The sequence below is a fragment of the Salvelinus sp. IW2-2015 genome, linkage group LG30 (genome assembly GCF_002910315.2).
Source record: "Salvelinus sp. IW2-2015 linkage group LG30, ASM291031v2, whole genome shotgun sequence".
NCBI lineage: Eukaryota > Metazoa > Chordata > Actinopteri > Salmoniformes > Salmonidae > Salvelinus > Salvelinus sp. IW2-2015.
The window spans coordinates 10,373,727-10,389,491 of NC_036869.1; the positions used below are offsets into that span (position 1 = coordinate 10,373,727).

Sequence of the window (15,765 nt, forward strand, 5' to 3'; positions counted from 1 at the left end):
AGGGGAGGCAGACAGGAGGTGGGCGACTGGAGCCTCATGACAGGAGGGATCAGAGACTATGATAGATGACAAGGCGTCATGTCGGTCCACTTGACACATCTACAGAGAGCTGTTTCATAAAGATGAGCACTGAGTTTCTGGGGAGGGTAAGTGCAGATAAGTGTGTGTGTGTGTGTGTGTGTGTGTGTGTGTGTGTGTGGTGTGTGTGTGTGTGTGTGTGTGTGTGTGTGTGTGTGTGTGTGTGTGCATGCGCGCGGCGCGAGGGGGAGTGTAGTACATGTAGTTGTCGGAGAGTAGGCTGCAGGTTGTTCATTCACTGTATAGTTACATTTTTTTATTTTTATTTAACCTTTTATTTAACTAGGCAAGTCAGTTAAGAACAAACTCTTATTTGTGTACCTGTCCATGCAAACACAACCGGCTATAAAGAGCGGTACCATACATATAGATATCGCCACTGAGCACTATAATCCACACACACATCCTTCACCCGGTGGACAGCCAGGCCATTAGAGTATGTGTTAGATGTTGTTGTCCTGGTGTTATGGAGATGTTATTATATGTGATCTCTTCAGTGCCGTTCCTGAAGGGGATGAAATAACGTTGAAGGAATGGAATAGAACGGAGTAGGAGTAGAACAGAATAGAACAGAAGCTAGGTTTGGGTTTCTGCTCCCCATGCCCAGATGTGAGCCTCGATCTCTGGGAAGAGAGAGCAAAGAGAGCCCCTGTGACACTACATGCTCTAGATCAGGGGTGTCAAACTCCTTTTGCCCCGGGGGCCACATTCGGTCTTCAACGAGGTCCGGAGGGCCGCATTGGATATTGGTTATATTTCCTTGCTGTCAAAATTTGACCAAAATAGTCCTCTATCCATTGTTTTGGGAATTTTCAATGTGATTATTAGCAAGCTGAACAGTCATGAATGTAATACATTTTAAAGTATATTTTAAAGCATATTGAGTTTGTTGTCTAATATACAGTACCAATCAAATATTTGGACACACCTACTCATTCAAGGGTTTTTCTTTATTTATACTATTTTCTACATTGAATGATGTGAAGACATCAAAACTATGAAATAACACATATGGAATCATGTAGTAACCAAAAAAGTGCTAAACAAATCAAAATATATTTTATATTTTATATTCTTCAAAGTAGCCACCCTATGCCTTGATGACAGCTTTTCACACTCTTGGCATTGTCTCAACCAGCCTCATGAGGTAGTCACCTGGAATGCTTTTCCAACAGTCTTGAAGGAGTTCCCACATACTGTATGCTGAGCACTTTCAAAGTTCTTGAAATTTTCCGCATTGACTGACCTTCATGTCTTAAAGTAATAACGGACTGTCGTTTCTCTTTGCTTATTTGAGCTGTTCTTGCCATAATATGGACTTTGTATTTTATCAAATAGGGCTATCTTCTGTATACCAACCCTACATTGTCACAACACCACTGATTGGCTGAAATATATTTAGATTTTTTTACACACTTTATTTTGTTACATGATTCCGTATGTGTTATTTTTATTAAGTTTTCTTAATGTGTTTGAGCCAATCAGTTGTGTTGTGACAAGGTAGCGGTGGTATACAGAAGATAGCCCTATTTGGTAAAAGACCAAGTCCATATTATGGCAAGAACAGCTCAGGTTTTAAATGTTTTTATTTATTTAACCTTTATTTAACTAGGCAAGTCAGTTAAGAACAAATTCTTATTTACCAGACGGCCTACACCGGTCAAACCCGGACGACGCTGGGCCAATTGTGCGCCGCCCGATGAGACTCCCAATTACAGCCACAAAGAGAATGACAGTCCATCGTTACTTTAAMACATGGTCAGTCAATGCGGAAAATTTCAAGAACTTTGAAAGTTTCTTCAAGTGCGGTCGCAAAAACCATCAAGCGCTATGATGAAACTGGCTCTCATGAGGACAGACACAGGAAAGGAAGACCCAGGGTTACGTCTGCTGCAGAGGATGTTCATTAGAGTTACCAGCCTCAGAAATTGCAGCCCAAATAAATGCTTCAGAGTTCAAGTGACACACATCTCCACATCAACTGTTCAGACTACGTGAATCAGGCCTTCATGTTCGAATTGCTGCAAAGAAAATAAATCACTACTAATGGACAACAATAAGAAGAAGAGARTTGGCTTGGGCCAAGAAACACGAGCAATGGACATTAGACCGGTGGAATTGTGTTCTTTGGTCTGATTAGTCCAAATTTAAGATTTTTGGTTCCAACCACTGTGGCTTTGTGAGACATGTGCGCTTCCCACCGTAAAGCATGTAGGAGGCGTGATGGTGTGATGGTGTGGAGGTGCTTTGCTGGTTACACTGTCAGMGATTTATTTAGAKTTCAAGGCACACTTAACCTGCATGGCTACCACAGCATTCTGCAGCGATACGCCATCCCATCTGGTTTGTTCTTAGTGGGACTATCATTTGTTTTTCAACAGGACAATGACCCAAGACACACCTCCAGGCTGTGTTAGGACTATTTGACCAAGAAGGAGAGTGATGGAGTGCTACATTAGATGGCCTGGCCTCCATAATCACCTGACCTCAACCCAATTGAGAATAGTTGGACCGCAGAGTGAAGGAAAAGCAGCCAACAAGTGCTCAGCATATGTGGGAACTCCTTAAAGACTGTTGGAAAAGCATTCCTCATGAAGCTGGTTGAGACAATGCCAAGAGTGTGCAAAGCTGTCATCAAGGCAAAGGGTGGCTACCTTGAAGAATCTCAAATATGAAGTATATTTGGATTTGTTTAACACTTTTTTTGTTACTACATGATTTCATATGTGTTATTTCCTAGTTTTGATGTCTTTACTATTATTTTGCAATGTAGAAAATAGTAAAAATGAAGAAAAACCCTTGAATGAGTGTCCAAAGTTTTGACTGGTATTGTAAGTATATACAGTGCAATCGGAAACTATTCAYACCCCTTGACTTTTTCCACATTTTGTTACATTACAGCCTTATTCTAAAATTATTAAATAAAACATTTTCCTCATCAATCTACACACAATACCCCARAATGCCAAAGCAAAAACAGGTTTTTAGAAATGTTTGCAAATGAATAAAAAATCCAAAACAGAAATACCTTATTTATATAAGTATTCAGAGTCTTTGCTATGAGGCTTGAAATTTAGCTCAGGTCCATCCTGTTTCCATTGATCATTCTTGAGATGTTTCTACAACTTGGAGGCCACCTGTGGTAAATTCAATTGATTGGATATGATTTGTAAAGGCACACACCTGTATATATAAGCTCCCATAGTTGACAGTGTATGGGGTGGCAGGTAGCCTAGTGGTTAGAGCGTTGGACTAGTATCTGAAATGTTGCACGATTGAATCCCTGAGCTGACAAGGTAAAAATKTGTCATTGTGKCCCTGAACAAGGCAGTTAACCCACTGTTCCTAGGCTGTCATTAAAAATAAGATTTTGTTCTTAACTGACTTGCCTAGTTAAATAAAGGTGTAAAYAAATGGCCAAGGCATGAGGTTGAAGGAATTGTCTGTAGAGCTCTGAGACTGGATTGTGTTGAGGCACAGATCTGGGGAAGGGTACCAAAACCCTTCTGCAGCAACACAGCAACACGGTGGCCTCCATCATTCTTAAATGGAAGAAGTTTGGAACCACCAAGACTCATCCTAGAGCTGGCCGTCCAGCTAAACTGAGCAATTGGGGTAGAAGGGCCAGTGGGGTGACCAAGACCCTGATGGTCACTGACAGAGCTCCAGAGTTCCTGGAACCTTCCAGGCCTTTATGGTAGAGTGGCCAGATGGAAGCCACTCCTCAGTAAAAGGCACATGACAACCCACTTGGAGTTTGCCAAAAGGCACCTAAGGGAATCTCAGACCATGAGAAACAAGATTCTCTGGTCTGATGAAACCAAGATGTAACTCTTTGGACTGAATGCCATGCATCACATCTGGAGGAAACCTGGCACGATCCCTACAGTGAAGCATTTTGGTGGCAGTGTCATGCTGTGGGGATGTTTTTCAGCAACAGGGACTGGGAGAAGAGTCAGGATCGAGGGAAAGATGAACCTTGATGAAAACCTGCCCCAGAGTGCTTKGGACCACAGACTGGGGTGAAAGTTCACCTTCCAACAGGACAACGACCCTAAGCACACAGCCAAGACAACGCAGGAGTGGCTTTGGGAAAAGTCTCTGAAAGTCCTTGAGTGGCCCAGCCAGAGCCTGGATTTGAACCCCATCGAACAACTCCGGACAGACCTGGAAATAGCTGTGCAGCGACGCTCCCCAACCAACCTTGAGAATATCTGCAGAGAAGAATGTGAGAAACTCCCCAAATACAGGTGTGCTAAGCTTGTAGCGTCATTCCCCAGAAGACTCAATGCTGTAATCACTGCCGAAGGTTCTTCAACAAAGTAGTGAGTAAAGGGTCTGAATACTTATGTAACTGTTATATTTCAGTTAACAAATGTTTATACATTTGTAACCGATGTGAAATGGCTAGCTAGTTAGCGGTGGTGCGCACTAATAGCATTTCAATCGGTGACGTCTCTCGCTCTTAGACCTGAAGTAGTTGTTCCCCTTGCTCTGCAAGGGCCGCGGCTTTTGTGGCGCGATGGGTAACGATGCTTCGTGGGTGACTGTTGTTGATGTGTGCAGAGGGTCCCTAGTTTGAGCCCGGGTCGGGGCGAGGGGACGGACGAAAGTTATACTGTTACATTGGTGCCGTGACCTGTATCACTGGTTGCTGCGGAAAAGGAGGAGGTCGAAAGGGGGGTGAGTGTAACCGATGTGAAATGGCTAGCTAGTTAGCGGTGGTGCGCGCTAATAGCGTTTCAATCGGTGACGTCACTCGCTCTGAGACCTGAAGTAGTTGTTCCCCCTTGGCCGGGGCTTTTATGACGCGATGGGTAATGATGCTTTGTGGGTGACTGTTGTTGATGTGTGCAGAGGGTGCCTGGTTGAGGGGACGGACGAAAGTTATACTGTTACACATTTGCAAAAATTTCCCCAAAACAGTTTTTGCTTTGTTATTATGGGGTATTGTGAGTATATTGAGGATTTWTTWTTTWTTTTWWTTCATTTTAGAATAAGGCTGTAAAAGTAACAAAATGTGAAAAAAGTCAAAGGGTCTGAATACTTTCCAAATGCACTGTGTAGATATATAAAATAAAATAAATATAGAGTAAAATATATATAACTACCTGCGGGCTGGATTGGACACTCATGCTCTAGATCAAGCTGTCTCATATCCCCTCTTCCTGTCCAGCACAGAACGTTTTGGGCTAGAAACAGGAAATGACAGCAGCCCTTGCCTGAAAAACAAGTTCATCCAATCACCTTCAGTTAATCTGGGGCTTTTTTAGAATATGTTTTAATACACCTACGTCCCTGGAAAGAAGGCTTTTGATGAATCCTTCTCAAGTTTTAACTGATTATAGCAATTGGGGTGTGAAATAATTTCACTATTCGAATAGTGTCATGAATTTTTGTCGGATATTCGAAATACATGTGTTTTTAAAGTTAKGTTTTTAACCTGAGCAATGCTGTGCGAGGGAGAGGCTGAGGCTCTATTGTTACAACTGTGGAGGTTCCGTGCCGGTGAAATGGGAGCGAGTAGATGGAGGCAGAGAGAGAGATGCTACTCGGCTACAGCCAGACTACCTAACTTGTAGCAGCCACGTTATTAATCATCCCATATAACAGTGCCTGTCTTGACTGGAATAGCCTAGATAAGCTAGCTAGCTAGCAAAAATGAATACTCACACTAGTATTTGAATATTAACGTCCGATATTCTAATAAATAATTAGAATATCGGATGTATTTCAGACATGTCACCAGTTTACCTCACTCATTGCAGGAGAACAAAGAAGAGTACAACATCTCTGGCTGCAATCTTTGGTCTTTTGGGGAGGCACATTGGGCAAATTGGAAACAGGCAGATMTTTTCCCCTGACATGACACAACTAGACCATTCCCTCCCTCCATCTCTCCCCCTGGGGCATAGATGTGTATCACCCAGCTTCTTCCTATAAACGTCAGAGGCTTTAACCTCTCTTAACCCATGACAGTGACTCAATGATGGGTCCAACTGGCACTACCAGACCTCTCCTCCATCCATCCCTCCCTCCTTCCTCTCCCTCCTGACGCTGTGATTGTATCTGTAACACCATGTGACCTGTAGGTCGGAGTAGAGCGAGGCTGATTGTGTTCATAACAACAGTTGACCCCTGGTGAGAAGATGTCCTCTCTGTTAGCTCACTGACATGGTTTAAGACGAGAGGGAAAAGGAGGAAGATGGAGGGAYAGAGGAGATGAGCTGGAGCCAGCAGAGCCCAGAAGGGGGCTGACAGCCAGTCTGATATACCCCTCCACGCCATCCACCCCTCTGTCCATCCTCCTCTCTCTCCCGCCCCTGGCTTGTCCCTTTGATTAGTCTCATCAACCTGAGTCTGTGGGCCTGGATGTCTGTCGGCTGCCGTGGTGTTTGTGTGGGCTGRGAGGGGGTGTGCTGCTGGACAGATAAACAGACAGAGACGGGGAGGGCAGCCTGGGTGGGTGGTAGTGTGATTAATCTAATAATGAGCCATGATTTCATATAGCAGCCTTCCTAATGGGGTTCTCATCTTCATCCCAAATGGCATATAGTGCTCTCCTTTTGACCAGGTCCCAGTAGTGCACTATTGGAGGGAATAGGTTCTACCTTAGCAGCATCTGTGACTGCAGTCATGACAGGGACACAGGGATCCGTCACCCCAGTCTCACACATGGCATCAGTAATTAGCAAGTTCCATATCCCATCATCTCAGCTAATAGGGCATCGCCTTTGGATCTGGAGCTGAGCAGCCTGTGCTCTGTAAGAATTAAAGGATGCGTGAGATTATATTAATAATGTGTTATTGTTGTACATCTCTCCCTCCTCCTCCCTTCTTCCCAGTCTCTCCAGGGTGTTTTTAATCTTTATCCAGCTTCCTGTGGTGAGTTTAGAAAGTAATCATCTAACCAACCGTCTGTCTATTTCTCCTTATCTTTCTATTTTTCTTCATCACTCCATCTCACACTGTCTTTCTTTCTCTGTCTCTCTCTCTGTCTCTTTCTCTGCCTCTGGCTCGCTCTCCCACCCACCCCTCTTCCCTTCCATCTCCCCCTCCATCTCTCCTCCCTCCATCTCTCCATCAGAGCCCATGCGTGCGTTGCGAGGCCTCACAGCGACAGAGATTCAGCCTCGTCAACTAACCTTACAGTGGGAACCTCTGGGCTACAACCTGACGCGCTGCCATACCTACTCTGTCTCTCTCTGCTACCGCTACTCCACGCCTGCAGGGGGCAGCGCAGGGAACAACGCCACAGTGAGGGAGTGTCTCTCTGTGGAGAGGAACCAATCACACTTCACCCTGAGGGACCTGCCCCCGTTCCGATCCGTCCACGTCCGGCTGGCGCTGGAAAACCCAGAAGGCAAGAAGGAGAGCAGAGAGGTCACCTTTCAAACTGAGGAGGACAGTAAGTGGACTCTATTACCCAACATGCATTGTAAAGTTATAGTCTAGGGCAAGAAGATGAGCAGAGAGGTCACCTTCCAGACCGAGGAGGACAGTGAGTGGACTTTATTACCTAGCATGCATTGTAATTGATATGAAACCCAGAGTGTTGGACCCAGTAGTGGTCAATGCAGTGCCTAACCTACATAACCATGTATTGAGTAGTGGAATCGGATCCAATTTAAGTGGCAGGACCCAATTCATTGATTGGCAATTTTACAGTTGTTTGATAGATATAAAAAATACTGTTATATAATCAAGGTTGTATAACCGACTATACTTTTCTCACTGAGTAGCTTTAAGTAGGCATATAAGTATTGTATAATTGTGTGCTGGGTACACTATGATTGTGTGCTGGGTACACTAAGTTACCCTGCCTCCAGTTATTAAATACAGTAAGAGGGCGAAAAAACACACATTGACTTGCAAAATAAGCAGGATCAGCATAACTAAATGGAAGATAAGCCTTTTAAATGAAAGCAGATAAAAAATTAATCAGTCAGTCAGAGTCATGGCCACCAGCGAAATGGTGAAATTATTTTGCTTGTTTTTTCTCTTAACATGTTCCTGAATACAACAGCGGATTAAGCACATTTTAATATACATTTCCCCTAGATGGATTGAAGATGTAGGTCAGAGAAAATGTACTATGCAATGAAACATTGCTCACAGCAGTTTTTGACCCATGAGAGAGAGGAGAGAGCGAYAGACAATGAAACATTGCTCACAGCAGTTCTTCACCCATGAGAGAGGAGAGAAAGAGAGAAAGACAGGGAGACAGAGAGAGCGAGCAAGGTTACAGTACAATATATTTTATGAGTATGAAATTGGCTGCGTTTGGAAACCTCCAAATTGCAAGGTCCTCCCATGAGTTTGAGGACAATGTGCTCCTGCAATATAATGTAATATATTTCATAGTCATTTGAACAGCAGCACTTGGAGAGAGAGGGAGGGAGAGGGGGAGAGAGAGAGAGACTCTCTCCACTATCTTCACCTTCCAGAGCTCTCTTTGGGCAAGAGAAAATAATGAAAAAGACTACAGGGAGACCTAATAAAATTACATCTGTTATTTGGCACAAACACACACGTACGGATGCACAGATTCAACCCAGAGTTCATGAGTCCCAGACAACCACAAGCCATTATTCATCTCTAGGGCTTGTTGAACTTTGCCAACTCTGTCCCTGAACCTATCAACTGTGTCCTCAACATATGCACGGCCTTGTGAATAATGCCCTGATTTTTCAGGCCTCTATTAGATCCATTGACTGCTAGTCCCTAATCCCCATGTTAAAACAAGAGTCCCTGTCTCAGACAAAGTCTCAGACCCAGTTGGGTTTCTTGTTTGGATGCCCATTTCCCTGCTTGGCCCTGCCATTACACTGCGGCCATTGTGTTCCTCTCAGGTCTGTTGTGGAGAGAGAGAGAGAGGACAGCGCAGGTTTAATCTTACGGATACGTGGGACGGTAGCGTCCCACCTGGCCAACATCCGGTGAAATTGCAGAGTGCGAAATTCAAATATACTAAATTCAAATATTTAACATTCTTGAAAATATATGTGTTATACATCAAAATAAAGCTTAACTTCTTGTTAATCCAGCCAAGGTGTCAGATTTCAAAAAGGCTTTACGGCGAAAGCAAACCATTCGATTATCTGAGGACAGCGTCCCGCACACAAATGCATGACAAACCATATTTCAACCAGGCAGTTGTGACACGTAAATCAGAAATAGTGATATAATATATGCCTTACCTTTGAAGATTTTCTTCTGTTGGCACTCCAAAAGGTCTGTTACATTACAAATGGTCCTTTTGTTCGATTAAGTCCTTCTTTATATCCATAAAAACTARGTTTAGCTGGCACGCTTCATTCAATAATCCACCGGTTTCCCTCCTTCAAAATGCATACAAAATGAATCCCAAACGTTACCAATAAACTTATCCAAACAAGTCATTCAACGTTTATAATCAAACCTTAGATACCCTAATATGCAAATAAATGATCAAATTTAAGACGGAGAATCGTTATTGTCTTTACCGGAGATAAATAACAAAGAACACGCTTTCCTCCACGCGCTTGGAAACACTACGGCCAAAATGGGAGCCACTTAGAAAAACTACAACRTCTCCCTCATTTTTCCAAAAACCAGCCTGAAACTCTTTCTAGAGACTGTTGACATCTAGTGGAAGCCCTAGGAACTGCAATCGGGGAGGATTTCACCTTATTATAATAGTGCCAGCAATTGAAATCAGTGTTATGCTGAATTTCTTTTGTGGGGGGATGGTTTATCCTCGGGGTTTCGCCTGCCATTTCACTTCTGTTATACTCACAGACATTATTCTAACAGTTTTAGAAACTTTAGAGTGTTTTCTATCCAAATCTACCAATTATATGCATATCCTAGCTTCCGGGCCTGAGTAGCAGGCAGTTTACTTTGGGCACGCTTTTCATCCGGATGTCAAAATACCTCCCCCTAGCCCAAAGAGGTTAACTGTCAGCCACAAGACAGTGCTCTAGACTTTACCCATCTGAGCCACAGCCTCAGAGCCAGACAGACAGCCAGACAGTCAGAGGAGCTTGTTAGTTGAAGAAACCTGCATGAACTGTAGCAGCAACATCTTTCAATCAGACTCAGATGTACACACAAACACACATGCAATCTTCCACCCAGGCACACACTCCCCAAATCTTCTGGTCCTCAATTCGAATTGCCTGTCTTTAGGGTTGGAAACCAGATATCCGTAATCACTTCCTTCCCATAGGACCCCCTATGCAATCAACTGCGAGTTCTCGGAATGTTTATGTTGTGCTTTCTCTTCCAGTTCCTGGTGGCGTTGCCCCAGAGTCACTGACCTTCACTCCATTGGACGATATGATCTTTCTGAAGTGGGAGGAGCCTGTGGAGCCCAATGGGGTCATCACACAGTATGAGGTATGGGACATGCCCTCAACTTTCCGTCTGTCTACCTTTTTGCGATCACATATCTATCTCGGACTCAATCTTGATCTCTATCTTTCTTTTTCTCCCCTATTCATATTTGTGTCTTTATTTTACTGATATTTATCTCTCACTAATTTCCTTCAGCTTGACACAGACCACTGTGTTGTTGTGTTTCTTTTTTGTGTACATTTTTAGGTCCAAGAAATCTCAAATCACTAGGAATTCAGCTAAAAATGTATTTAATTAAGGAAATCTGTTCAAGTATTTCCATGATTTTTTTTGTTGATGTGATCATGTCTCAATGTAATCAATGTATTAAATATTTGTTATTTTGAAATACAGTCTGTTTTTGGACTTAGTTGTGGTCAATTTGCAGTGTACAAATTATTATAAATGATGTTCCGGCCCCCCGACCATCCGCTTCAACAATAATCAGAATCTGAATCTAGTTGCCTACCCGTGCAATACAGTTTACATCCGCCCTGGTCATTAATAGGGAATGTATTTCCCCCCGCCCCCAGTTCAGGCCTCCGTATATGTTCTGATGCTAATGAGACGAGCTGAGCCTCTGACTGCAGCCCTGCAATTATATATAGACAAGCAGCATAATTACTTATTTGCCTAAGAGACACTTTCACATGGGGGGCAACTTTAAATGCTTCTAATTAATAATACATATTTGTGTATATATATGTCCCTGGTCACCTCCGACACAGGCCTCTGTAGCCAACTCTTAGAGCTTACAGGCAGGCTGCGGTGACACAGCTGTATGAATGAAAGTTGTCCACCCAGATACAGGTCTGGGCCTGAGAAGTCTGCTCTGACAGAGAGAGAGAGAGTATGTTGAAAAGGAAGAGGCATGTAAATAGTGAGATTGGAGAGAGACTGATAGAATGAGGCTGGGGGTGATGACTTGATGACTTGTTCCTTGTTTTGTCCTGAGTGATGGGACTGACTCTGTGTAAGCAAAAATCGAATCAAATCAAATTTTATTGGTCACATATACATGGTTAGCATATTTTAATATGAGTGTAGCGAAATGCTTGTGCTTCTAGTTCCGACCATGCAGTAATATCTAACAAGTAATCTAACAATTTCACAACAAGTACCTAATACACACAAGTGTAAAGGTATGAATAAGAATATGTACATAAAAATATATGGATGAGCGATGGCCGAACGGCATAGGCAAGATGCAGTAGATGGTATAGAGTACAGTATATACTGTACATGTGAGATGAGTAATGTAGGGTATGTAAACATTATATAAAGTGCCATTGTTTAAAGTGACTAGTGATCTATTTATTACATCCAATMTTTAATTATTCAAGTGGCTAGAGATTTGAGTCAGTATGTTGGCAGCAGCAACTCAATGTTAGTGATGGCTGTTTAACAGTCTGATGGCCTTGAGGTAGAAGCTGTTTTCCCAGCTTTGATGCACCTGTACTGACCGCGCCTTCTGGATGATAGCGGGGTGAACAGGCAGTGGCTCGGGTGGTTTTTGTCCTTGATGATCTTTTTGGCTTTCCTGTGACATCGGGTGGTGTAGGTATCCTGGAGGGCAGTTAGTTTGCCCCCGGTGATGTGTTGTGCAGACCTCACCACCCTCTGGAGTGCCTTACGGTTGTGGGCGGAGAAGTTGCCGTACCAGGCAGTGATACAGCCCGACAGGATGCTCTCGATTGTGCATCTGTAAAAGTTTGAGTGTTTTCGATGACAAGCCAACTTTCTTTAGCCTCCTGAGATTGAAGAGCTGTTGCCCCTTCTTCACCATGCTGTCTGTGTAGGTGGACCATTTCAGTTTGTCCGTGATGTGTACGCCGAGGAACTTAAAGGGTACTAGGGTGTTAAATGCTGAGCTGTAATTGATGAACAACATTCTTACATAGGTATTCCTCTTGTTGGGTTTGGGCAGTGTACAGTGTGATTGCGATTGGTCGTCTGTGGACCTATTGGGGCGGTAAGCAAATTGGAGTGGGTCTAGGTAGGGTGGAGATGATATGATCCTTGACTAGTCTCTCAAAGCACTTCATGATGACGGAAGTGAGTGCTATGGGGCGATAGTCGTTTAGCTCAGTTACCTTAGCTTTCTTGGGAACAGGAAAAATGGTGGCCCTCTTGAAGCATGTGGGAACAGCAGACTGGGATAGGGATTGATTGAATATATCCGTAAACACACCAGCCAGCTGGTCTGCGCATGCTCTGAGGACGTGGCTAGGGATGCCGTCTGGGCCGGCAGCCTTGCGAGGGTTAACACGTTTGAATGTTTTACTTATMTTGGCTGCGGTGAAGGAGAGCCCGCAGGTTTTGGTAGCGGGCCGTGTCAGTGGCACTGTATTGTCCTCAAAGAGAGTAAAGAAGTTGTTTAGTTTGTCTTGGAGCAAGACGTCGGTGTCCGCGACAGGGCTGGTTTTCTTTTTGTAATCCGTGATTGTCTGTAGACCCTGCCACATACGTCTTGTGTCTGAGCCGTTGAATTGCGACTCTACTTTGTCTCTATACTGACGCTTAGCTTGTTTGATTGCCTAGAGGAGGGAATAGCTACACTGTTCGTATTCAGTCATGTTTCCGGTCACCTTGCCATGATTAAAACCAGTGATTCGCGCTCTCAGTMTTGCTCGAATGCTGCCATTAATCCYCGGTTTCTGGATGGGGAAGGTTTTAATCGTCACCGTGGTACAACATCACCGATGCACATGCTAATAAACTCGCTCACCGAATTAGCGTATAAATCAATGTTGTTGTCTGAGGCTATTCGGAACATATCCCAGTCCACGTGATCGAAYCAATCTTGAAGTGTGGAATCAGATTGGTCGTACCAGCGTTGAACAGACCTGAGCACGGGCGTTTCCTGTTTTAGTTTCTGTCTATAGGCTGGGAGCAACAAAATGGAGTCGTGGTCAGATTTGCCGTGGTAGGTCCACACAAAGATGTTTCAAAAGCTTACTTCATGTTTACTTTTTCACTGCATCAGGAAAGCATAGGTTTCCTGGGTCTTGTTCAAAGACAATACATACCCTTCTCCCACACAGTGAGCTTGCGAATGATCCCATACCTATTTTTTCACCAATGTTTTAGCCTCACAATATACAGTATGATCATTTCCAAACACAGTGTGTGGTAGCTTTTCAACTTTTCTAAAGCACCTGACAATAGCAGCCCCTGGGTGTCCGATTTACATTTCTTCTTTTTCCCCGTTTCCTGAGAAATAATATAATTTACTGGGAATGAATGGCCAGTTAGTTGAGTGAGTCACTCTAGAATCAAGATAAATCTATTGCACGATGAGGCAAGTTAATGACCTGTGACTTTTCCACTCCTTTAAAAGTACAATCTGCAATAGTCACTGCTTTTCAATTACCATTTAAATTAATGAAGAGTTTGGTTGTAAAACAAATTAGATTGTGGCATTAAAGTATGAAATAACATCATGGTGGAGCATGTATGGCTGGATAAATCCCACTGGCTCAGTCCATCTCCCTCACTTTTGTGTGGTTGTACAGGTCATCTCTATTGAGCCACAGTCAGTGCTTGACCCTTGACCTGTGAGCTGCTGTGGATAAAGTACTGCATGGGACATGTAAATAGTGAGATGGAGAGAGACTGTTAGATAGAATGATGAAAGGAAGAAATTGTTGGAATAGATATTGAAGGTTGAGAAAGGAAAAGGAAGATGCAGTAGGAATAGGGAGAAGATGATGAGAGGTGGGAAGATGAATTTAGGCAGTGTGTGAAAGAAGGGAGGTATGGAGGAGTGAGAATAGACGGTTGAATCAGGAGAAAGGAGAATGAGAAACAAGGACGTGTCAGAGATTGCCTGGTGAGTGGATAGAGAAGAGAGGATAGAGAAGAGAGGGAAGAGAGAGGGGGGAGGAGAGCGAGGGAAAGAAGAGAAGAGAGGAACGTTAGAAGAGAGAGGCGCTGAGAACGGGATCTCTGAGAAAAGAAAGGAGAGTGAAGCAGAAAAGAACAGCAGCCCAAATAATTGGGGTGTGTTGGTTGTCTGGATGGTGGCAGAGGAGACGTTCTGAGTGCTTCCTTCAGTAAAACATGATGAGAACAGGAATTATCTCATTTTGGGCTGCATGGTGTCACTGTGGGTTGGGGTGCAAGGTAGGCAGGCACAGTCAGAGACACAGTAACACCACCTAATTTGTAAAATATCTGCTTGACTCCCAACGTTGAAACAACCCACAGAAAAACATCTCTCTCTCCTTCATGAACAATAACACTAACAACAATTACAACACCTATCAAATGACCTCAGGTAGCGGAATCAAATCTCGTTTTGATTCATTTATGTTCACAGTTTGTCAACAGAGACTACTCATAGTGATTCTATGGTTTGTTTTGTTCCTTGTTCCTAAATCTATTAGAACAACAATACTCTTACTACAACAACAACAACACAGCATTGTGACCCTATTTGTCTGTGTTTTGTTCCCGGTCCCCAGATCAGTTACCAGGGCATCGAGTCTTCCGACCCAGGTATCAACGTACCAGGCCCTCGCCGTACCGTTTCCAAACTGAGGAACGAAACATACCACATGTTCTCTGGCCTACACCCCGGCACCACCTACCTGGTGTCTGTTAGAGCTCGCACCGCCAAGGGCTTCGGACAGACCGCCCTCACTGAGATCACCACCAACATCTCCGGTGAGGTTCTATGGAATAAGCAGGGACTGACGCCTCAGGGTTAGGGCTGGGGCTGAGAATGAGGCTGGGGGTAGACTAGAGGGGTTGCTGTGAGTTGTTTGACTTGATGACCTGTTCCTTGTTCTGTCCTGAGAGATGGGACTGACTCTGTGTAAGCAAAAATGTGGTAGGTCCACACAAAGATGTTTCAAAAGCTTACTTTATGTTTAGATTATTTTTCACTCTTTTTCACTGCATCAGGATAGCATAGGGTTCCTGGGTCTTGTTCAAAGAAAATACGCTCCCTTCTCCCACACAGTGAGCTTGCGAATGATCCCATACCTATTTTTGCACTAAAGTTCTAGCCTCACAACCTGCGTCAGAGCAAGGCCGGGAGGCCTAAACTTTGGCACACAAATAAATATACAGTATGTTCATTTCCAAACACATTGTGTGGTAGCTTTTCAACTTTTCTAAAGCACCTGAAAATAGCAGCCCCTGGGTGTCCGATTTACATTTCTTATTTTTCCCCGTTTCGTGAGAAATAATACAATTTACTGGGAATGAATGGCCAGTTAGTTGAGTGAGTCACTCTAGAATCAAGATAAATCTATTGCACGATGAGGCAAGTTAATGACCTGTGGCTTTTCCACCCCTTTAAAA

At 43.7% G+C, this 15,765-nt stretch overlaps 1 protein-coding gene across 1 annotated transcript in view; it reads left to right on the forward strand.

The window, feature by feature from the left end:
• Nucleotides 1-15,765, forward strand: part of LOC111954984 (receptor-type tyrosine-protein phosphatase U) — a 65,390-nt gene that overhangs the window by 14,224 nt on the left and 35,401 nt on the right. The window contains 3 exon segments of the mRNA XM_070436065.1: nucleotides 7,166-7,486; nucleotides 10,349-10,458; nucleotides 14,922-15,123. Coding sequence (XP_070292166.1) covers nucleotides 7,166-7,486; nucleotides 10,349-10,458; nucleotides 14,922-15,123 — 633 coding nt within the window.